The sequence below is a fragment of the Anabas testudineus genome, chromosome 24, assembly GCF_900324465.2.
Source record: "Anabas testudineus chromosome 24, fAnaTes1.2, whole genome shotgun sequence".
In the NCBI taxonomy this organism is placed as follows: Eukaryota; Metazoa; Chordata; class Actinopteri; order Anabantiformes; family Anabantidae; genus Anabas; species Anabas testudineus.
The window spans coordinates 4,109,952-4,134,488 of NC_046632.1; the positions used below are offsets into that span (position 1 = coordinate 4,109,952).

The 24,537-nt window shown below is 40.4% G+C and overlaps 1 protein-coding gene across 5 annotated transcripts in view; it reads left to right on the plus strand.

Annotated features, from left to right (window-relative positions):
• cdc42bpab (CDC42 binding protein kinase alpha (DMPK-like) b) overlaps nt 1–24,537 on the plus strand; it is a 64,245-nt gene that overhangs the window by 26,708 nt on the left and 13,000 nt on the right. For all 5 annotated transcript variants that reach the window (XM_026341998.1, XM_026341994.1, XM_026341995.1 and 2 more), the window contains exons 3-23: nt 3,919–4,002; nt 5,070–5,165; nt 6,099–6,247; nt 13,662–13,755; nt 14,544–14,744; nt 14,865–15,003; nt 16,029–16,138; nt 16,215–16,294; nt 17,021–17,199; nt 17,332–17,454; nt 17,642–17,775; nt 17,885–18,006; nt 18,127–18,247; nt 18,498–18,608; nt 18,792–19,039; nt 20,321–20,414; nt 22,409–22,491; nt 23,257–23,362; nt 23,653–23,801; nt 23,921–24,012; nt 24,392–24,468. In XM_026341998.1, coding sequence (XP_026197783.1) covers nt 3,919–4,002; nt 5,070–5,165; nt 6,099–6,247; nt 13,662–13,755; nt 14,544–14,744; nt 14,865–15,003; nt 16,029–16,138; nt 16,215–16,294; nt 17,021–17,199; nt 17,332–17,454; nt 17,642–17,775; nt 17,885–18,006; nt 18,127–18,247; nt 18,498–18,608; nt 18,792–19,039; nt 20,321–20,414; nt 22,409–22,491; nt 23,257–23,362; nt 23,653–23,801; nt 23,921–24,012; nt 24,392–24,468 — 2,592 coding nt within the window. The remainder of the gene's footprint in view (nt 1–3,918; nt 4,003–5,069; nt 5,166–6,098; nt 6,248–13,661; nt 13,756–14,543; nt 14,745–14,864; nt 15,004–16,028; nt 16,139–16,214; nt 16,295–17,020; nt 17,200–17,331; nt 17,455–17,641; nt 17,776–17,884; nt 18,007–18,126; nt 18,248–18,497; nt 18,609–18,791; nt 19,040–20,320; nt 20,415–22,408; nt 22,492–23,256; nt 23,363–23,652; nt 23,802–23,920; nt 24,013–24,391; nt 24,469–24,537) is intronic.

The window sequence follows — 24,537 nt, forward strand, 5'->3', positions numbered from 1 at the left end:
ACATGCTCACTTTGAGCTACTGCAAGGAGTGCTGGTATGGTGTGTATGTGAGTCATGTGTTTGTGTGCGTTTCTGGCTTGCTCTCAGCACTGTGGTGTGACCCATAAATGGTGCTACCCTGTGGTAACATTCCAGTGCCCTTTTACTTAGCCAGCTGTGCTAGTGCGAGTTGTACATGATAGAGAAATTGAATTAGCCTATTTTGAGAGACACAACAATATCCCAGGACTTCACTGTTTACTCACATGACGATTAATAGACCTGTGACTACTTGTATGAGTTTAGATGTTACTGTGTAAGTAAACAGAAATGTCAAAATGCGGCATCAAGTAAGAATTATGCCTGATGGTTGAAGGTCTAGAACCTGTGGCTAATTGCTTTTTCACATCAGTTATTGATTGTACTAACTGTTTACTTCCTTAGTTTACATTAGCTTTGTCTCAACTTTGATAATCAGATAAATTATCATTGAGATTTGCAAAATGATTTTTCACTTTCCTCTTTGACCCTACAGACGGGGACAGTAAAGATGTTTTATGTCATGAGCTCCAAACTTGTATTCCTCCATCTTCAGCTGACAACAGTACAGTGTGAAAGTACTGTACTGGGAAGTCTTAATATATTCCAGCAGTAATAATAATCGTCTGAACTGAGGTTAGATTAAGCAAACACACAAGTGTGTATTTGGGAAGGCCTCTTGAAATTTATGAGTATGATTTCTTTCTGTTGCCACTTTTGTAGATTTTTAAGAAAATCATACACAAAGATATATCAACAGTGAGTTACAGAGAAAGAGGCAGCAGACAGATTCAGAGATGGGCCCAGACAGGCAGACACAGAAGCAGGAAATCAAAGTACAGAATAAATAGAGAGGCAGTGAAGGATGCAAGCGCTTGAGTGCCGGATGTTTTGATTTCATCCTCCAAATGTCAGCAGCAAGCAGAGAAATGGTGCAGGTGTGTGACGTTGTGGAGCTCGTCTGATGAATGGACCAGAGTGTACTGGCCTGTTGCCTATGACGATGCTCCCATTAGGACTTCACCAACACAAGCAAATGCCATGGTTTAAGGTTTGATTTTTGATAGATGTCATTATATCTGTTGCATTAACTGTTAAGTTTCTCTTGAGTCATTTGCCATTAGTTGGTGTTAAACATTGTATTGTACAGCGTTTTGGATTTGTTCACTAGTCAACAGCCACATGTGAACTTGGCTGTAAAATCTGTCAGTTCTGTAATCACTTCGGCAGACTGTGGTATGGCTTCAGTTTCTAGCCTGTGGAATAATTAGATTACTGGTTGTGGTTTGTCATGTCTGTTCCCAACTGATTGAACCAAATCTAACACAGTTAAAACTCTCACTTAACACTATATATACACTTAACTGTGAATAGAGATTTACAATAGTGAAAGGAGCTTTGCTGAGTCTTTGGCCCAGTAGTTGACATCAGTCCTGACATGCATGACAAGATTAAGGAAGGAACAGTAGAGAGAGGAAAAGAGAGATACAGAAAAGGACAAAACAGACTGATGTTGCCAAGAACAGTGTGCTCTCCCCCCCCCGTATTCCTCCTCTCTCCCTTCCTCCTCCGGTCCTCCTCTCCTCTGGTGAGGGATCACTAGGGGAAATCCAAACACTGCAGGAATGTTATCATTGTATTGCATTAACCACATTCCCCAGCTCATTTAATAGACTACAGACCCCACTGTTGTATTGGGGTCTTGTGTTGTTTCACTATTCGTCTGTGTGTGTGTTTGTGTGTGTTTGTATTTATGTGCAGTACATTCAATCACAAATGTCCATGTCTGTGTGCAATTAACTATTAAAGAAGCAGATTAAAATAGCTAAAGGAAATCAACCAGAATGTACATTTCCACGAACATGGACTACATCTGTCAGCTTGCAGTGGTTTGTCACACCATCTTATGCAGCTCCTTTTTTGGCAAAGCGTGAAGCAAGAGCTGAGCAAGTCTATCACTGCTCAGCAATTATGAGTGAAGGGAATGTTGGCAGTTGTTATGTTGTTAAATCGGCACAAGAGAGTGTGAGAAAACACAATGGGAGAGTGTAAACTGTGTTAAAGATAAATTATTGCAATTGACAAGGTAACGCTAGCATGGTTATTAAGATGAGCAGTATTTACTTGTAATTTTTCTAGTGCTTTGCATCACTTACTCATGTGGGTTTATTGGGTTAGAATGTTAATTTAGTGGATCAGATGGTCTGCTTCAAGTTCATCTATGCTGTCAAATTTCATATCATATTGAATCATATTGAATTTAATGCAAGTGTATGCATTAGGGGTATAATGTTCTGAAACTGCAACATAAATGCGCATGGTCTTGTGATATAATTTTTTTGTAAAAATGTGACATCATATGTCAATATGTGAAAAGAAATTGGACATTGTGAAAAAATAAGCAATTTTTAAGAGCAGTGCTTAGAATGTCTACTTTTTAATCTGCATAAAACATAAAATAAATGCACAATAATGTGCATTTACTTTCTAAGCAACATTAAGTATGCATTTTGAAAGAAATGTTTGCATGCACTGTGGATTTTAATATCCTTTCCTGACACCTACAAATTTGATACAATATTCCAGGAATCTGATATTTCCTGTCATTAGACGACCCGCAGCTTTGTGTGCGGCCGTTATGTTAAGAAAGCAAAACCGTGTCTTATATACACTGATAACCACAACAATAAAACGTCTTCATGGTTTTAATGATGGTTGATTGGTCAGAGTGTGCATGCTGAGCCTTATCCACCACAACATTAAAATGTGGCTGATGTACTGCGTAGTGTGAGCTGTCTGTCATTTTTAACGCTGACAAGGCATTCAGGGACACAGTGTAGATCATCAGAGTTACGAAAGCACTCGGAGCCAAGTTGCATTTCGTATTCCAAATTGTTAATGATTTTATAAAACCCTACACGAACAAAACACAGATTTGGTCATTATATCTGTAGTTTGCATGTTCGTGGACATAACCTACTTAAGATATATGGTATATGCTGTTTCTGTTATGTGATTTGATGAAGTGTTTATTATTTAATACTAATAATGTAGTATTATGAAGGAATACATTAGGGAACTTGGGAAAACATAGCAGATGGTAACATTTACAACATAAGTATGTCTCTCCAAACCATCACATCTGCTCAAATCTGCCACTCTCTATTGATTTGTGCCTACTTTCAAATCATTACACACAGTCATTAGAGGAGTGTTCTAATTTTTTGTCCTGACCACAAACTGTGCTAGTCGGAAGCATGAATCATATTGCTGCATCCAGCTGTGCAAGTCTGTATACATGTGAGTGTGGAAGAAGGAGGTGTGCGTCTGTTGGCCTTTTAGCATCTATGGTCACTTACTGCTCACACTATTTCCCCTCCCACCCCCATTTCCACCCTCTATTCTCCACCTTCCCTTCCCACTCATCTCTTTGTCTGCCACCACTAGGCCCATCCTGTTTCACCTTACAACTCATCTTTTTTTCTTTTTCATCCACTTTTTTTCTCCGTATATTACTGTCTCTGACTACACATTTGCAATTGCTCACTTAATGTTTTACCTCTTTCTGTGTTTCCGAATGTGAAAAAGGACTAGTTACTAGTTAGGAGGGAATAGTATGGAAATAGTTGTAATAATAGATTTATGTGACCTATATTAATGATGTTTATTGAATTCTACCTGAGCTGTATTATAATGATGATGATGTTTGTGAAGCTATCTAAATGTAATCAAACATGAGTTACTTGACTTTTTCTCTTCTTGTTTCCTAAAGAATAAGATTGAATCTGTTTGCCGTTTTTACGTTGGTCTGTGTTTTCAACATGCTTCACATTCTTTGACTGGCTTTGCTGTCACACAAATGATTAACAGTTTTAACACTCTTGTCTTTTCTTTTTGCAGGTTGCAGTCGTAAAATTGAAAAACACTGATAAGGTGTTTGCTATGAAGATTCTCAACAAGTGGGAGATGCTGAAGCGAGCTGAGGTTAGTTTCACCATCTGAACCCTTCTAGTTCTACTGTGCAGTCTATTAGTACTTGTGCTGGTTCTGCATGCTGGGCCAGTGCAGCAGGATTGTGAAGATACTTAAGTAAATAATAATAAGTATAATAATATTAAATAAATGGCTGAATCATTCATTTGAGTAACCACAACCCCCATTCCTCCACCCTTAAATCAGGCATACATTGACAGATTGTTGCAGAACATGTCGGTGCCTGAGCTGCACTAGCTGCCGCTGCATGTTTTTCTCATCGACCTCTTCCTGACAGTCTGACATTCCTGTTTTTCCCCTGGGTCTTTATTCTTCATGCCTGACACGTCACAAGCCAGAACCAATCCCTGCTGTTTGTGTGTGTGTGCACGAGTGTGTATGCACGCGAGTGCGACACAAGTGCCTGGCTGTGGGAAGCGTAGAGCAGTAAATGTATTGTAGAGAGTGCACACTAACCACATAACTGTCATTGTAGACAGAGAACATCAAAGCACTGGGGATGTTTTACATATTGACATTCAGATATTTACTCCTATCTGGGTGTCAGATTAGGTTTCAGTTTGCATATGCTGTTGGTTCATGTTGTCAAGAAACCAGTCAGAAAATCAGGAACTACTGCAATAAAATAACCCATTGACTGCAAAACCTTTGTTTATGTGAGGTTAATCAGTGATCTGATTTTTGAGTCTCACTTTCAGAGAAAACCTGTGGCTGCAGAAATAGTCTCATCATGAGTTTCTTATTTCCAGTTTTAATTATTCAGATTTTATTTATACATTTTTATTATATGAAAAAAAATGTCAATGCCTTGTGCATTGCGAAGATCCTGACCTTTGACCTTTGCGGCATTACACTGCTAAGAAATCTTTTTTTTTTTTTCACGAGTATGTATCAGAATCAGACAACAGTTTACTGGCAGATACAGTAAAGAAGGCTTGACAGTACTAGTACAGTATAATATCCATTTTAACATTAGCAACTCAAAAACAAACCCTTGTTCGTTTATATTGCTGTTAGCATGTGTGTCAAGATCTAAAATTCATTGTGTTTTTCTTTAGACGGCATGTTTTCGGGAGGAGCGGGATGTGTTGGTAAATGGGGACTGCCAGTGGATCACCACCCTGCACTACGCCTTCCAGGATGACAATAATCTGGTAATATAGAATACTCTTTCTTCTTCTTCTCTGTGTGTGTGTGTGTGTGTGTATGCCCAAGCAGGAAATAGTTTGTTTTAGTTTTTTTTTTTCCCAGATTTACCATTCAGTTAGTGGTCTTTCCATCAATATTCAGCCAGATTAAGTTTTCTAGTTTCTTGAAAAAACTTATCGGTTTTGAGTATCACCCCGCCTTACTTTATACATTGCAACACTTTCAAATGTTTCTACTTTAAGTGACACACACAGTTTTCTACTGACTGGCTCCACCTGCTACTTTCATCATTTCATTCTTCACTTAAATTTTAGCATGGGGTGCATGATGGCTGGTAAACTGCCAGACGCCGTCTGTGCATTCAGTTCTGACCGCAAAGCATCACATGAATTAGAATTGACGGAAATTGGGCAACAATAGTTAACATGGCCCAAAGATATTTATGCAAAAGATCAGAGGAGTTTAAAACTTAGCGATTGGTTGTCAGCTAGGCTTTTCCCTTTCATTGGCTACTGCAGACGTCCGTTCTCTCTCTCTCTCTAACCTGACAGTTTGTCCTCTCTCTGTGACCCTGAGTTCAAATGCCAGCACTGCTTGTCATTCCATTTCCCACATTCTCACAACAAATGTTTTACCCTGGACACTCCCCAGGCTTTAAAAATATACTCTGCTGCCTATCCATCTGTTTATTTTTAGGAAAACCCTCAGGCAGTCACTGTCTCAGTGGCCTTAATGATACTGAGAGAAAAGTGAGAGGAAAAATGGGGGAGAGTGGGGGTAAAAGAAGGGTGGCATATTTTGCCTTCCTTGTGCAGTTTATTGTTATTGTTTTCTACAAAACAAATCTCACCATCTCATGCTTGTCTGATCTACTATGTTGCTACAGAATTTCTTTTTATTGTATTTTTTGCCTCGTCTCCATCTCTTTGTCACTCTAGTACCTGGTCATGGACTACTACGTGGGTGGTGATTTGCTGACTCTGCTCAGTAAGTTTGAGGACCGACTGCCAGAGGAGATGGCCAGATTCTACTTAGCTGAGATGGTGCTGGCTATTGACTCTGTTCACCAGCTACATTATGTCCACAGGTGAGGCTGAGTGTGCATTTTTGAGGGTGCGTGTGTGTGTGTGTGCGTGTGTGTGCGTGTGTGCGTGTGTGTGCGTGTGTGTGCGTGTGTGCGTGTGTGTGCGTGTGCGTGCGTGTGCGTGCGTGTGCGTGCGTGTGTGTGCGTGTGTGTGCGTGTGTGTGCGTGTGTGTGCGTGTGTAATTACTTTCTGCCTCGATGACGGTTATTCAGTATATTTACATTATCCCCGCTGTGTGGGCATTGTTCCAGCTGCAACTAAATGACAATAAATGAAACAGTAGACTGTGTGTGTACAGGTTTGTCTCAAGTCATCACTGCAACCAGTCAACATCACTGGTTTATTATAGAGTGTATTCTTGCATTTACTTTGTGTGTGTTTGTGTGAAAAGCAGGATTTTAGTGTTTTAGAAAATGCCAGTTGAAATGTTGTGGCTCTCGAAACTAGTTTTCTGTGACATACAGTAGTTACCAAATTAAAGTTTTAGCCAATAGGAAATACCCTTGGGAGCAGGAAATAAGGCTCTGCCACACAGGAAGTGGTCACATAGGCATGCTAACATAATTACAGTGTCGCTTTTGCTGGGGGCTCATCACAGCAATTTAGTTCAAGGAGCAAAAGAATGATGGATAGACAGAGGGAGAGATGATAGATGGGCAGAAATTCAAGGCAGGTTCAGCAGAGGGGTAAGATGAAGCTAGAGATTGAAAGGAAGCAGAGTTATTTGGTCTCATCTTTAATACACCGGTGAAATTCAGACAGATGATGATAGAGTTGTACAAAAATGTAGATGAGTGTAAAGAAATAAAGAAAAGGAGCTGAAGAGAAGAGATGAAGAGTGGGGAACCACTAATTGCATGGTGTTATCTGGGGGCCGTGGGTGGGGGTTGGTGGCTACAGCAGAGATGGAGAAGCCGATGGAAGGAGAAAAGACCAGGGAGGAGGGGACAGCACTGTTTCCTCTCTTGGACACTTTGGGACAGTAATGATGGGGTATGGGAGTTGTGTGGGTGGGGGTGTGGTGCTGTGGTGCTGTTACCTCCCTCCCTCCATGTACCAACCCCCAACTCCTCCTTAACACACACACACACACACACACACACACACACACACACTCATAGGAGATTTGTACACTTGCTTTGAACAGGGTGGAGACATCCCGGCAGGTCCCCTGAGGAGGGTGTGTCTTGCTGGCTCGTCCCATCTGATGAGTGTGTGTGTGTAATTTGTTCATGGTGTATATGTGTTAATTAGGTGTGTTTCGTATTCTCATGTCTTAAGATACGGCACAATGTATTAACCCTGTTATTAAAAGTCTTTAATGTCCATTAAAAAAAAACATCCACCCTGTATTCATGGCTCACTTGCAGCCACACATACTTGGGCTACTATTAGTGAATATAAATGGGCAGACTGTGGCTGTACTGCAGGGAACTGGTTTCCTTACTTTTCTCAAGGGACTCATATTTTCAGTGGTCTGTGATGCCAGTTTTGAGATCCCACAATCAAGTCTCTTGTGATCTAAAGTCATGCCTTCATCAAGATTGTAAAAGAAAATGTATTAATCTACATTTAGATAAAAATATGGAAACCAAAATAAACACATCAAATCAGATTTTTATTTTAGAATTTCAAAAGGATTAGCTTAATCACTATATGTATCTAGTTATCAATTAAACTAGTTTTACTGGAAGAGTTACCTCAGTTCGTGGAAAAGCTAATCATTTGCGTGCTAACGGATATTCTTTCATTCATTCATCATTCAACTCGTACACTCCTCAAACAGACACTTCTAGTCTTTCTGAGCTGTTCAGTGAAGGCAATAAGTCTCAGCTGCTTGACAGATTGTCCCCTGTGTGTTTTTGCTAGACATGTCAGGAGACTCATTAGAAATGTATTCATGGCAGCAAAACGGCTACACAAGCCATGAGAATCAAAACACAGTTGGTGTTGACCGATTCGAATATTCTTGCTTTATACAGACATGAAGAAACTTACTAGCCTAAAAACATTTAGGCTACAAACAAACAACCTAGAGCAGCATGAAGGTGTCCTCACGTTATCATGGGGAAATGGCCTCTGAATGTGCTTTGCCATTGTTGTGAATCACATCACGGTTCAAATTCATTAATCTTTGACCCATGCTGACCTTTGTGGGAACAGCCAGTGAGTGTTGACCATCCAAACTGACAACGGCTTGAATAAACAAAAAGTGTGAGTGTGTGTGAGTGTGTGTGAGTGTGTGTGAGTGTGTGTGAGTGTGTGTGAGTGTGTGTGTGTGTGTGAATTTTCAAAATGTACAATAACAATCATACTAAAACTAAAACTATTGCACGCAAATACATCTAGACTGTTAAAAACACTTCTTGTGCTTTTGAAACGTAGCTCTCTGCTGCTGGTGACATTAGCATTGTAGCTAATAATAACAACAAATTGGTACAGTTTATTCCAGCCTCCCTAGGAGTTTTGGAGGGGTATACCTGGGCCTGGTGAAAGGTCCTCATTTTTTCATGATAATGTGAAATAAACTTAATTTCCAGAGAGCAGTCCTATATTATAATCTCACCAGTGGTCATTGACTGAACATTGATCAGGTTGTTGATTTGATTTGAATGCTTACAAAAGAGAGAAGACATTTGTGTTTTGTAATAAGATGAATTAGGGGATTGTTTTACCGTCCTATCACTTAGCACATAGTGTGCCTTGTGGTTTTTTGTAGGGACTGTTGTTTAGTTTAGCAAGAAATGAATTGCCCAAATGGCCTAATACAATGAAATATATTAAAGGGATATGAGATTTGCAAAATGTAGAAACCTTTGACAGATTTATATAGCATCATAGTATGTACCATCATATTTCTGAACCCCAAGTTACATTACTTGAATAGCTAACTTAATTAGCACTAGTTTATTGTGCTACTTTCTCTCTTTTTTTTTTTTTGAAGTAGTTGACCTTTCCCTTGTGTTGGTCCATTTAAAATTAATATCTGCAGTCCTGTTGATGCTGATGAAGTGGAAAAGAGCCTAGATTAAAGAAATGAAGAGCAAAGAACCTTGAGGTCAACCTTCTGTCCCTCTCAGCTGTGTCCCATGGGAGGCAGCGTGTGCTTGAGTCCCACTCTGAGGGAGACTCATTTATTCAGTGGTCAGTGATCTGCGTGGCCTCCCAGAGGGCCCTGACAAACGTTTGAATGGACCAACTCAGCATGGCTTTGTGCTGCCTAGCACCACATCTGTCTGCCACGGCAGTGTGTGTGTGTGTGTGTGTGTGTGTGAGAGAGTGTGAGTGAGACATTGTGTGGGATAGTGGGATTCTTATGTGGAGTGTGAGTGGAGAGATGGGGGGTTGGTACAGGGAGAATCTCTGTGTGTGTGTGTGTGTGTGAGTAGCAAAAAGATGGGGTCAGATTTGTGATTATGTATAGTGGAAGACTCATAAGACGGTTAACGTCTATTTGAGTAGTGTCTTTCTATGTAGAATATTGTCTATTTGTGCTTGTGCGTGTGTTGAGTATGATGGTGTGTGTTTTACTATTGATTGCCTCCCTCTTGTGTTTTGTTATTGATCAGAGGCATGTGTCCCATTGATCTGGTGGTCTTTTTTTCCCTTTCTCAAACACACACACACACACATACACACATGCAAATACGACAATACAATATTGTGACATACTGGATTTAAGGCATTTACTATTGTTATGGCAGAAAATGCATATTGAAAATATTTCACGTATGAGACTATAATAAGGTCTGTGTGTGTGCGTGTGTTTGTGTCAAGTGATGCCAGAAGTCATACAGGCAGCAGTTCTTTGTGCCATTAGTCAACAAATGTGTGATTAAAGCCACGTGGACATGCCCAGTCTGTGCAGTTTCCAGTGTTGCTCCAGGCCACAATTGTATGTGTGTGTCTGTGCATGTGTGTATTGTGAGGTGATGTCCAGATGGCACTCACAGATGGATGCTGTGGTCTTAAGAGAGATTAACTGTCTATTCTCATATCTGCACTGCTCCTTAAGTCTGCAGGAGGCCTGCGACACAGTAGCCCAGTTAGCAACATTAACTAGTCTTACCAACCATCAGCCCTGTATTGCCTAGTCTCTGTGCCAGGCATTGAAGGCTAAATGTGAGTCAGCTCTTGTTAACTCCTGTTAGCTTTTGTGTTACTGCCCTAATTCATCATCACAACAGTTTTGGTGTATGAGAGAGAAAGGATGGTTAAGGACATTTGGGAGAAGATGGTGGTAGAGCAAGAGAAAGAGGGGGGGGGGGGCAAGGGTTGACCCACCCTGCCTGCTCTTTGGCAGAAGTCTCTGGAGCAGATTAAGGCCTTCCAGCAATGGAAGCACCTGCCTATGTACTGTACATACAACCACAGATCCATGTGCTCCTAGTCTGGTCTGGATGTCATTCATAATTTCTGGGGTCTACATTTGCTAACGCAGTGATCCAGATTTTGTGTGCAGGGGTTGTGTCGGTCAGGGTCATAGAGAGCCACAATCATAAATACATATTTCTCTGTGAAGTAGAGACTAATGTGTTTTTTGAAGTTAGTAATTCTATCTATTAACCAAAAACAACGACTTAAGCTTATTGCATTTTACTTAATATATTAGGTGTTTTGCAACTAGTAAAATATGGCATGGTCTAGTATATCTTATTCCTTGTTTAAAACACAACGTCCATCAACACATTTAAACTTTACTGCTGCCGTTAAAGTAGAGCAGTGTTTTGTGTGTGTTTTCCATTTGGCAAGACAGAATTGACAGCTCTTCTTAAGGCTAAAAAAAGTTCCCAAGGTTCTCTTTATCATATTGTGTAATTACAAGCCAAAAGCCACATATTTCTTTCCAGTGATTATACCCATGCTTGTGTCCTCCTGCTTAACTCTTACATTATGTGTGGGTTTTGCGTTATTAAAGGTGAATGTTCATAGCAGAGCACTGTGTAGACCAAGATAAATGTTCCTTTAGATACATTAAAATTTTATCATTGGAATCTTAATCCTCCAACTCTGTGTTTTATGATCTCTTTGGTTGTCTGACCTTGAATATACTTCACGTAAGTTGTTTATGTGTGTGAGTGCGCCTGCCAAGTTCATGTTAGTCCAGAATCATTGTGTGAATGTATACTCTTGGGCACTGTATATGGTTTCCATCCAAAATGCTATACACAGTATCCACTTATGAAAGTGATGTGCAATCTGGAACTCATCTGTAAGCTGTCACGCACTTTGAAAACATGTCTGAGTAACCCAGGATGCAAACAGTGATTTTGTAAAAGTAAGTGTCAATTTATGTTTTGGCCTTGAAACCATGACTTTTATGTGTCTGTACAAGTCACATATGTGCACATACTACTCCAGTCCATGCTTTTATATGTTGGTGATTTGTGTCTCTGAAGCAGAGAGATAGCTGGCCCAGCCCCCTGAGATGGGACTATTAACACTACTGGAAAATGACAGGGGCTTCACATCTGGCTTTGAAGACATCTGTAGCTGAAGACAGAAACATCAAAGGCATCCTCAAAGTCAATTTATGTCTGTGTACTCTTAAAAGAAAAGAATGTCTCCGGCCTGGACCACAGTCTCATGTCTTTATTGAGTAGTTAATGAAAATTTGAAGTGGAATGTGGGACTTTCAGAAGCTTTAACTGATTAGTTTGTACTTCCTGAATTATCTGGCAAAAGTAGTTGTGCCAGGCAATGTTAGCACAATGTTTATTATCTATCAGGAGGCACTGTAATTTTTTATGAGCTAATTACCAACTCTTCTTTGAGGTCCAACTTAGAACAGGGTGTGTAAAGGGTTGAAAATGCAAGTTAGAGTCATGATTATTTTTAGAGACAGAAGAAAGATGAAATAGTTAAAAGTGTGCAGTGTTTTTTCTTATGTGTTTCTCTCCTTGTTTTCTTTTGTCATATGCTCATCCTCTGCTCATTAGCTTTAGTATCAGTATTCTGTGCTTGTGTTGGACATCAGGTTTATTATCTTATAGCCATGGTCACTGGACAGAAATAGTACCAGCTTCATTCTGTAACCCGTTAAGTGTTTGTGAGTGTGTGTGTGTTTTTCAGTTTGGTTAATTTATAAATTACTCGTTATAGGCCTAACCTGTGTCACCTGTGTACACTGGTTTTCAATTTTCTTTTTTTTTTTTTTTTACGATTCCGATGAGTTTTTACCGTGTGCCCTCCATGTTTATCGAGATGTGTCATGGTTCAGTGTGTTGATGAAGGGGCCTCAGACCCAGGGCTTGACGGGGTCTGCCCTCAGGGGAAATCAGTGGAATGGTCAGACAAGGACAGAGCTTATATTTAGGCCATGATTGTGGGATACGGTGACATCTCTATTTCATATGAGTCCAGGCCGATGGTCATTAGAGTCCTTTTTATAATTATTATAATGTGGATTTTGACCAAATACACAAATAATTCAAATGAGTAACACTGACACCAACACATCACAAATGGAAAAGAAAAATCTAAGCAATTTTCATGCCATTCTTCTCTTTTTCTATAAACCAAAGAACAAATCAATGAAGAAGATAATTGATACTAGTTGCACCGCTCTTGGCCACCAACAACAGCTGTTATATTTTTCTGGTTAGTAGGCCCTCCAGCCATTCTGGTTTTCTTGAGTGAAAGTGAAAGTGTCTGATGAGTGTTGAGATGGTCCAGCTGTTGTAGCTGGTTCAACTGAAAACTCCTGCTTTCTGCAGCATTTAATCCAATTAACAGGAATCAAGGCGCAGTCTGTGTCTGTAATGTAAACATATCATCAGCAGCTGTAATGTAGAACAGATTCAGTTTTAGAAGAATGTCCACAGTGGGCACCTTGAGCACATGGGTAAAATAACGTGTTGTCATTACACCCACCACCACCGCCAGTCAACATATCTGTACTCGCAAACACAAATATTGTAGGAGCAGGGAAAAGAGGAGTGTGTCTCTTTAGGACACAGGGTCTTATTTTACGAGTGGGAGTGTGTTTGTGTGCTACATATTTCCTCAAAGTGCATGTTTGAATGTGTCTTTTGAAACGATTTGCTACACACACACATTTTCTGTGCAGTTAATTTCCACAACAAAACTCTAGCTCTCTAGCTATTTCCAGTTTTCTTTTGTTGGGTCACTTTTGAGCCGCCATGCTGCCAATACACTAGCTTTATAAGCAAGTTAAAGCAGTCAAATTTCCCCACCTTATGTAATTTATATTGTGGTTACCGATAAGGCGTTGCACTATAATATGAATTCGGCCTGTGTTTTGGGTGTCTTTTAAATTTTGTTTCGTGTAGAAAGATCCTCTCTTCTTCTTGATCTTCTTTAGTCCCACTTACTTTGTTTTTTTTTCCTTCATTTTCCACTACTCCCACCTCTCCACCCTCCCCCTCCTTTCTCTTTTTCTCCGTCTTCTTTCAGGGACATTAAACCCGACAACATTCTGTTGGATATGAACGGCCACATCCGCCTGGCTGACTTCGGCTCCTGCCTTAAACTCATGGAAGACGGGACGGTAAGTTTTACCACACCGCTACTGATGCCTCCTCCTCCAGGCCAAAGCAAACATACCATAGCTTTACTGACCTCCTCGTCAACCCCCAGGGGTCTCCCAGGAGGAGTGTGTGGTTGAGTTTCTTGGCTGTGCCTGTGGTTTATTCAGACAATTCTCCTAGTAAAAAAACAGAAAAGGAAAAAAAAAAACCCTTCCACCTCATATTTTAAATACAAGACAAATGACAGGATGAAATGGATCAGAGAAGTTAGTTTCTTTATTGGTAATGCAGTGTTGAGGTTATATGACCATTTAAAAAAATTTATTCACAACTTGTTGAATAATGAAAGATGATTCCAAACATGTGATGCATCCAAACGCAGACATCTGTCTTTTCTCCTTCACTGTGGAATTTTTGGCACCTAATCATGGCAGTAATTTCTGAGCATACATATTTTTATGCTTATGAAGGATACTCATTTTCTGCTTTGATTTCTAATTCAGGGTTCAAAATCACATCGGCATTCACAAAACTGATTTGAAATAAGTCGAAACAGAGCTAGGCAACAGTGTTTACAAGGGAATTCATCCTGTAGTGGGGGTCCAATAGTTCAATATGCTCTTTGTTTGGTTGTTTTGTGGACTGGTAGTATTTAACTCACATGTTTCCAAGACTTCAGCCTGTAACTCATCATCTTCTTCACTCTTATTGCTGTGGCACGCAGGATGAAGTTTAACAGAGAGAGATTTTGTCTCCTATGTGATATTTTTTGGTTCATTTGTTGACCTTTGTTCTGACCCTCTACTAGGTCCAGTCCTCAGTGGCGGTGGGAACCCCAGACTATATCTCCCCAGAAATCCTCCAGGCGATGGAGGATGGGAAAGGCAAGTACGGGCCTGAGTGCGACTGGTGGTCCCTGGGTGTCTGCATGTATGAAATGCTGTACGGCGAGACCCCTTTCTATGCAGAGTCGCTGGTGGAAACATATGGGAAGATTATGAACCACAAGGTAAGCTAACAGCAATTTAAGTCAATTTAATGCTACTTCTTTGTACTATGTAACATTGCCTTCTACTTAGGAATTATTTCTGTGTTTTAATCTGGGCCAATACACACATATTCTGCACAGGAGCGATTCCAGTTCCCACAGCAGATAACAGATGTGTCAGAGGATGCGAAAGATCTGATTCGCCGGCTCATTTGCAGTCGAGAGCACAGACTGGGCCAGAACGGCATTGAGGACTTCAAGCAGCACCCCTTCTTCGCTGGTACAGTTTAAATACAGATTATAACAAGAACTTTGATAATTTGGGTGTTCTGTTTCCAACGTAGATATGTGTTTGTTTGTTTTTTTTATTTAAATGTGCGAATCAACATGATTTTGTACTTCTACTGTATAATAGATTTTTTCCATACATATTCACTTCATCTCCTGTAACATCAGCAGCATAAATCATATTTAGGCTCAGAGCTTGGTGAACTGAACTACTAATTTTGTACAGTTTGTTGTGTTCTTGTTGAGTATTTTTGAGTGTTTCTTTTTCTCGGTGACCTATTTTTGCAGGCTAGCTCTTGAACAGATACTTGAACATCAGTTTAATGATTTGTGAAGGCTTAATACAATTGCCAGACAACCAAACAACAAAACCTTTAGGCTATAAACGGACTAGCTGACAGCCTCATGACTTCACCACGACTAAGCTTCCAACTTGTAATTTGATTTAGTTCACTAACCTCTCTACCAAGGCCTTTCCTTTTTAGAGTGACATCTTAACAAAGCTACACGTAAAGCTCAAGTTAGAATAGTTTGCAAAAAACACATCAAGGCTCACTGTGGGGACGTTTTAGGTTCCTGACCACTTCTGTAGTCTCATTGAGCAACTTGTTAGCAACATTTTAACACATGTAAAAGCTTAAGAAATTGAAGTAGGATATTAACTAATGTATTTTATGTTATAGAATAAAACATGTTAGTCTCTTAACCTTGTGTTAACCATAGACCTCATTTCAGGCATCTAACCAAACACCTATTCAAACTATGGTATGAGGGAACTAGAAGTATGAAAATAAGAGCTCATTTCCGAGTATTAGGACTCACAACTACAGCACTCTATTCTGTAATGTTTCTCCTTGCTAACATACATCTGTATGAATTTGTATGTAATCAGTATAATATAGTAACTGGTATTTCACACTAGAGTTCCTGGGACTTGTGCAGTTATCTTTTTTGTGCAGTTATTTTTAAGTAATTAATCAAGTGTCGTATCTTGTGACCGTAAACTCTCTTATTTAGGCATTAACTGGGACAACATCCTCACATGTGAGGCCCCATATATCCCAGAGGTCAGCAGCCCTACAGATACTTCCAACTTTGATGTGGATGATGACTGTCTAAAGAACTCGGTAAGGGTCGTGTTTCAGCTAATTTTTGTAGTCACCTGTAGTAGACGTTTGTTAATCATTGTTAATCGTTTTTCAGGAGACTATGCCCCCTCCTTCTCACACTGCCTTCTCTGGCCATCATCTCCCCTTTGTTGGTTTCACTTATACAAGTAAATGGTAAGTGCTACTAAAAAGACACAGGAGTTTTATTATTTGGGAAAAATCTTTCTTTACACTCAGTAATAGTTTTATTTTGGCTGCAAGTGGATGGAATGAAGTGGAGCCACCATCCTGTTTAGCTTCTCCAGTTAGCGAAAGTATGATTGTTAAAAACCTAAAAATGGGTAAGAATAAGGAAAGATTTAAAGTGACATGATGTCGTTAGCTGGCTTTATGTGTAATTAGTCTTTATAAATAGATTTCCCAGGCGTGCCTTCTCATTGCTGATCACTCAATCCTAAGAGGCATATTAGATCAGCTTCCCTTCCTAATAAGGTGATGTTCAAGACTTGCAGTAGGGCTTCACACTGGAGTGCTCCCAGTGAGACAGCAACAAACCCACCAGTTATTTTATCTGTTCGCAGACTCGCAGACACTGGCCTTTGCCATGCTTTCTTTCTTCTTTCATTCCTTCACTACCCCCGTCTTCCATGACTTAACATCCCCTCATCTATCCATTCTTCTCTCTCTGTCATCCACTTCTCTTTCCTGTTTCCCCCTCCTGCTGCTTCTGTCATTTCCTTCTCTTCCTCTCCCTTAATGAAAGACATTCATTAAAGCGACCTTTATAATTAAGCATGTTTGCCATTTTTACCTCTCCATCACTGATGCTTGTATTATGATCATAACTCTTAATCAAACCTTTCTCTTCATCATCATATTCTTTTCTCTCCCACTGTGTAGTACTCTATCTGACCGTGGTTGCCTGCGACAGCTGGCGGGGGAGCCAGGAAAGGCGGGTCAGGACAAGGTGGACCTGGATGTCCAGCGCAGCTTGGAAGACAGCCTGGCCACTGAAGCCTACGAGAGGAGGATCCGACGACTGGAGCAGGAGAAAGTGGAGCTGAGCCGCAAACTGCAAGGTTAGGCTGAAAAATGAGTCCCCGTGGCTGCATTAATTTGTCAAATGATTTACATGCATTCAACCATGGTTCAATTTGACACCTCAGCATAACAGATGATATAATAGATGTCTCTCTCCTGACCTGTTGCAGAGTCCACTCAGACAGTACAGGCACTGCAGCATCCAACAGGCGAGGGCCCTCTCAGCGCTAACAAGGAGGTGGAGATCAGGAGTCTGAAGAATGAGATTGATATCCTCAAGAAGCAAATTGCTGGTCAGGAGTTCTTTGTTGACATTCAGTTTAGTTTATGTATTTGATGTATGTAAAAATTTTTACAACCTTGTCAGCCATATTTGCTTTTTAAAAGGAGACCTGTAAAGGCTATTAATGATATTAATCAGTCAATAAGATTTCACAACCACTTTTTCACAGATGTTTGTATATTTTTTGTGCATGTCAGAATCTGGTCAGCTGGAAAAGCAGCTGGAGGATGTGACATCGGCCCGCAGAGACCTGGAGGACTCATCTAAACACATTAAAACTCTGGAGAAACAGATGAAGGGCATTACACAGGAGAGGGACGAGTTACGTAAGGTAGGACCACTGTTTATGGTGGGGGGATGCGCGTTGCTTGTCATGATGTGTGTGTGACTTCCACTGTGAGAATCCTAATGCTTAGCAACACTATCCCTGCTGTGGCCAGGAACTTGTGGACGCCAGTGAGAAGCTGAAGTCTCAGTCGAAAGAACTGAAGGAAGCTCATAGTCAGAGAAAAGTGGCCATGCTGGAGTTTTCAGAGCTCAACGAGATGCTAACAGACATCAGGTTAAATTTCTCCCTTTTTTAGTCTTGCAAGACAATCGCACCATTTCACCGTGTCTCCTGCCTAATGTTTTTACTCATATTTAACATTAACACTCTGTTGTGACTGAACTTTAAACCCAGGTCAGCGAAGCAGCGCCTGGCGCGCCAGTTGCGCGATAAGGAGGAGGAGATGGAGAGCCAGAATCAGAAGCTTGAGGGTCTCCGCCTTGAGGTGCGAAAGGCTGAGAGGGCCAAGAAGGAGGTAGAGTAGACTCCCTGTGGTTGCTAACACCCTGTTCAGTCTCCATTCACTGGTTGGTTCACAAGTCAAACTCTAGTCTGTGTATTACTGTATTTTAATAAATTTTATATACAGTAGATTAGAAACGATGTTTCCAGTGTATCATATCTGTATGACCTACTGTTCATGGTGTGTCAATATGGGTGCCATGAGAACAAAAGTGTGTATGTTCCATGCTTTCATTCAGTGATGTGTGTGTGCTCATCATCAGATTGAGGCTCAGGCAGAGGAACAAGCAGCAGAGACTCAGAAAGAGAGGAAGCTAAGAGAGCGGAATGAGCAATACAGTCGACAGCTAGAGGAGGAGCTGGAAGGACTTAAGGTAAATGTACATTCTCTGCTCTGGCTGTGCAGTTTGCTCACATATCGTCTGCTGTCAGGTCCATTTTTCTTTTCTTTCTTTTTTTTTTGGGAAGCTGTGTTGATCCATATATGTAGCCAAATTGTTACACTGTATATGTCACTTCCTCACTAACCCCACTTTTCTCCATATCCCGACACCCAGTTAAAACAGACTGGTCCCTCTGCCACTCTGGCCTCAGCTGACCAGACCCAGGAGGTCGGGCGACTGCGTGGAGACCTCGAGAAGAAAACTCTCTTGTTCGAGGAGGAGTTGGCTCGTAGGGAAGCGCAGCACGTCACCGAGCTGAAGCCCCTGCGCAAAGAGCTGAGGGATGCTGAGAGTCAGCATCTGGCCCTGCAGAAAGAAATCTTGATGCTCAAAGACAAGCTGGACAAGACTCGCCGGCAAAGGTAATTTCTCAATGTTGAAATTCTAGTTCCAGATTTTGCCTGGTGGCATTTCTGGTTGTATCCTATGGGACAAATATTTAAACAGTTAATGTATTTTCTTTATTATCTTTTTCAGTGACGATTCTGTGAGGTAATTCCACTTCCATTAAAAGTAGCTTAATCCCCTGTCTGGTAGAAATGTGTAGCTACTTTCTTAGGTAACTGTTAATGTAACTATCCTGCAGGTTTTAGAAGTTGTTTTTTCACTAAATTTTTTCCAAAGTGAGCTGTAGCTGTCAGGATTAAACCTCTGGATGCTGTTTGTTACAAAGCAAACAACAGTGCCCTTAGTATCTTGGTGGTGAAATAGTCTTTCTCTGTTCAGTGCATTTTTAAGCAATTCAAAAGCTGAAAAGCAGACAAACACACTTACTTTTAACTATTCCCACCCAGCTAATATTTAGGTTACTAACTCAAATTACATGCATTTAGTCCAATTTGTACCAGATCTGGACACAGTCACAACATTCGAATAAAACGCACAGCAGTAGCAATAATATGGCTGCATGAAATATCACTTTACTATTGTTTTATTTGCAGACAGTTTTAAGTGTTAAACCTTGTTTTAAGTACAGTGTAATTTCGAAATATTAAAATGAGAGTAAAAATGGTTGAATATATAAAGAAAAAAAACTATGTGTAAAAATATTCTGATACTAAGAAATGAAAGGAAATGCTGTTGACCCCCTGATAGGTACGCAGAGCTTTGTTTTTGTACCCGCTAGCTTAACCTTCCTGCCTGGTGTTACCCACAAATGATTCTCATTACTTTCTAATTCATGTTTAAACACACCACTGTATCAGATTCTCACTGCATTAATGTGTTTGGACTGAAAAGCGCGTACCTTTGTGTTAGTACCAAGCCTGTGATTTAGGTTGTAGGGAAATTTGGCCACACAATGAAGCTTTCTGAGGGAGGCTGAATGTAAAATTTGTTGAATATTCCATTGTATTTGCGCTATGTTTGTATTTACGTTGTTGTAAAACGACTGCTCTAACATTACCTAGCGTTTGTTTTACTGTGAGTGACTGCTTAAAGAGAAGCATTTCTGTTTACGAGGTAGGAAACCATTCCACAAAAAAAACACAAAACCAGATTCTCTGGGTGAAGTCCTATTTTTGAAAGTTTGAGTTAGCACTCGTGAAAATGACAACGTCACGTGTCAAGATGTTGTAAGTTATGGTTAGGGAATAAAGTTTATATAGTGTCATAAGTTTAACAACTGTGTGTGTTTATTCCAGCCAAATTGAACGGGAAGAGTTGGAGGCAGCGTACAAGAAAGAACGAGCCCTGCTTATTGAAGAAAATAAGAAGCTGTCCAGTGATTTAGATGAGGTAAGATATCTGTTCAGACAGCATGCGCATATAATGAAACAAAAAAAACAAACAAAAAAAAACAAACAAAACAAGCCAGGTTTCTCTTTTCCTTTGGCTCTCTCAATCTTTTTCACTCTCCGTGTCAATATTTTTCCATCTTGCTTTCTCAGCTTTTCAGCGAAATGTTTATCTCTCTAACACACACATACAGAAAAACACAATCCCCTAACCCCAGGTAACCCTTCTCGGTCGGCCCAAACTCTTTCATCACATTCCTCCCTCCACCCGTTCTCTCCAAGCAATGCCAAAGAAATCACTGTTCAATATCCCCCATACAAACAGCCTGTAGCCCTCCTACACAGTCAGATGGAATGACTCTCTGGTTTACGCTCTGTTGACTTTGGAAATGGCTCTTGGAAGTTCAAAAAGCCTTCCAATTTAAACATGTCTCAGAAGGGGAAGGCATTTTGACATATGGAATAAAGTGTCAGTGTTTTTTTTTTTTTGTTTGTTTTTTGTTTTTTCAAGTCTGCAACTGATAAAGAAAAGAAAACACGTTTATGAAATGGATGTGGGCACCACTGGAATGACAGCATGTCACTTTAGTTATTTAATGTATTATTCTGTTATTTCACATGCTGAAAAATTATATTTTTAAAACCTTAAGCAGTCCCAGCAGCTTAGATCTGTCTGCGTGCTAGTATTAGCAGAAAATCTTTCAACATATTTAGAGTGCCTGAAAATATTATTGTTTGACTAATCTTATCTTTCAAAGGAGGCACCGAACTTCTGCGCTGTTTGCTTCCCAGCAAAATCGAGCCACTCCATCTTCAAATGTAATCCGTGTTTTGTGTTTTTTTTAGTAAAGGAGAGTAAACTGGCATACATCTGAAGTTTAACTGTTGCTGTTAGGCAGGATCTATGATAATGAAGGTTGAACGGTGATGCAGAAAGATGAGTTGTGTGAGAACTAGTTTATTCGAACACAAGAACATCTGAGACTTTATCCACCAGCTGCTTGTTTTGAAATATGCAAGACCTTCAGATGCTGGGTCTCATGCATTTTTTCTTTGAGACATGCTTGTACGAGTCTTTGACGTTGGATTTGTCAAATCCAACAAGAGGCGCGAGTTGTGCAATATATGTTACCTTTGTTCTTAAAATGTCGGGCAGAAATAAATCAAATGTTGACATAATGATGCGTCTTTGCAACCCTAGGCTATTACACTTATGTCTTTTCACATATGGAGCCCTGCAAAAAACATTATACAATAAGAATGTAATTTGTTGGGCTCTTATCTAATTAGATCATATGTATTCCACTCCATCTGTTTGTTTCTTGCAAGAGCTAAAGGCCTTCTACACAACACTAACACCATTTTATTGTCCCTTGACTGTCCTCACATATATTCTAAACTTTTGTTTGTTCCGGGATGGGAAAGCAGTTGCAAAACAATGTGACTGTCTTAGCTTGCTCTGTGTTTCACAGTCTTGATAGTTTCCAGACACCAAAAATGTGCCCACAAAATGAGGTATTCAGGCAAACAACGGGGCAGTTTGAGACTTGTAATGAAGTAATGCAATGATAGTTTTACACAACACTTGTATAGTAAAGGATTTAGGAGAAGAGTGATGGAAGCCCCTATGGTAAAGGCTGAAGGCTGAAGGCTGTGGCCTGTTGTCATGCAGCAGGTCAACTTATCAGACTCATTAGACAGCAGTAGTTTTCTTGTAACGTATATTCATGTCTACATGGCTCTAGCTATGTTTGTGTTGACTAATGCAAAGAGCTGGTGCCTGTTTGACTTCCAGCATAACTAAATACACCCCCCCCCCACCCCACCCCCACCCCCACCCCCAACACAAACACTCACACTACCGCAATCTCATATGTAAAATATTTTAAATAAGCATCCATTTCAGCTACATTAGAAAATACCTTGAAGATCCAGTATGTCATATATTGTATATGATAAATGATTGTATTTGACTGTGTGTGTGTCTTCCCTCAGGTGACAAGCATGATGAAGGTGTTGAACGACAAAAAGGACAGTGTAGCTCACTGGGAGGCACAGATCACAGAAATCATCCAGTGGTAAGGCTGATGGACACACACAGAGTAACTCCCTCATAAGTCGTGGATACTTTTTCTCCATTGAATCTTTAGCACAGACTGAAAACCAACGCATACGCACAAACACACTCCAGTGGTGTGTATTAGATTGCCCCATTCTGTATAATTGGAGCATTTCTCACATACCTTAGAAACTCTTAAAGCTTCTTCACCCTCCCTTCCTCTCAGATCATTTCCCATTGCAGCTGACACCTCGCAGCTGCTCGGCCTCCCTCTGTTGGACAAGTCTGGAGTCTTCACATAGCATGCATACCCCAGACACACACACACACACACACACACACACACACACACACACACACACACACACACACACACACACACACACACACACACACACACACAGAGTAAAGATGTCCGAACACAGAAACAAACACACATCTACATTGCTAACATGCACATTGAAGTTTAGAGAGAAATTCTTTGAGGAATTAAGTGATTCATGTTGCCCCCTAGTGGAGATATGTTACCACTGCAACTAGGAAATAGGAGCCTAGTGGGGTTATCCTTGTCCAAGTGTTTATTATGGTCTGATGTTGGCGTATGAAACTAGAGTACTGTCTAAGTGTATAGTGTACATAAGGGTCGATTTGACTTTCTGCTTTGAACACTTGTTTATTCTGCTTGAGTGTTGAGAATTAGGTGCCTAAGGTCTTTGGAGTATTTTATTGCATTGTATTTGCCTTCATAGTGAATTCATGGTCAATTTGTGCACATTTGCTGCAGGGTGAGTGATGAGAAGGATGCTCGGGGCTACCTGCAGGCTCTGGCTACTAAGATGACAGAGGAGTTGGAGGGACTGAGAAACACCAGCCTGGGAGCCAGAGCCACGGTAAAAGAAATTATGTTTTTAGCTGCTGTGGATGCTGTCAAGTAAAATAAAACACCTTGTTATTGTTGATTTACAGGTATTTCGTGATTATAAACTGTGAAATAATTTAAACTGTATTTTTACAGGATAAATATATTTAACTCTAAGTACGATCAAGTTATTTAATGTTTCTGTTATGTCAACAAACAAATTTAGTGATGTGTGAAATTTCTGTGCCTACATGCTTTTTTCATTGGCGTCTCTCTTTCATTGTTTTTTCACTTTCTAACTTTTTCTCGGCTCTGTGCCAGGACATGCCGTGGAAAATGCGGCGCTTTGCCAAGCTGGACATGTCGGCTCGTCTGGAGCTGCAGTCAGCCCTGGACGCTGAGATCAGGGCCAAGCAGGGCATCCAGGATGAACTGAACAAAGTCAAGGCCAGCAACATCTCCACAGAATGGTATTGCTTCTGTTTTTCACTGAAAGCAATTACATCTGTATATGACCAGTGGTTTCAGAAAAACAATCAACCAGCTCCTCTGGTTAATATGTGATGTTTTATCGTCTTTGATCCACCAGTAAACTGCAGGAGGTGGAGAATAAAAACCAGGAGCTCCTGGCTGAGATTGACAGGCTGAAAAAGGAAACAGAGGAACTGCGACTACGCAGAGGTAAACGCATGATTTGACACAAATATTAATATTTGTATTTTTAATCCATATGTAATGAAAGTGCTAAATGAATGTACAGTACAGTTATTTAGATGTACGGTTTCTACTTGAGCTGCAGGTGGTTGACTGGACGGCAGCAAATTGCAAAACTTTTCAGTAGAGATTAACATAGTGAAAGAGGGTTATACACCAGGGCTGCCAAATTGGAGGGTTTTCAACAACCACATTTGAGAAATTAAATCATGTGATATGTATATGAAGCTATATTGTTAGTCAGGTCATATGAAATGGTCCTGTGACTCATTCTGTTTAAGTCATCCTTTGATTTTTTAATATCACATACTTAGCCACAGTTGTATTATTTGTGCTGTGTCTGTAGGTGTCAAGCACCAGGATTCCCAGAATTCCTTCTTGGCTTTTCTCAACGCCCCCACCTCAGCGCTCGACCAGTTTGATGTGAGTACCCAAGAGGAAAGTCCTTACAGGGGCTGATTAAATTACATTGTTGGTGGGATCAATCGTACA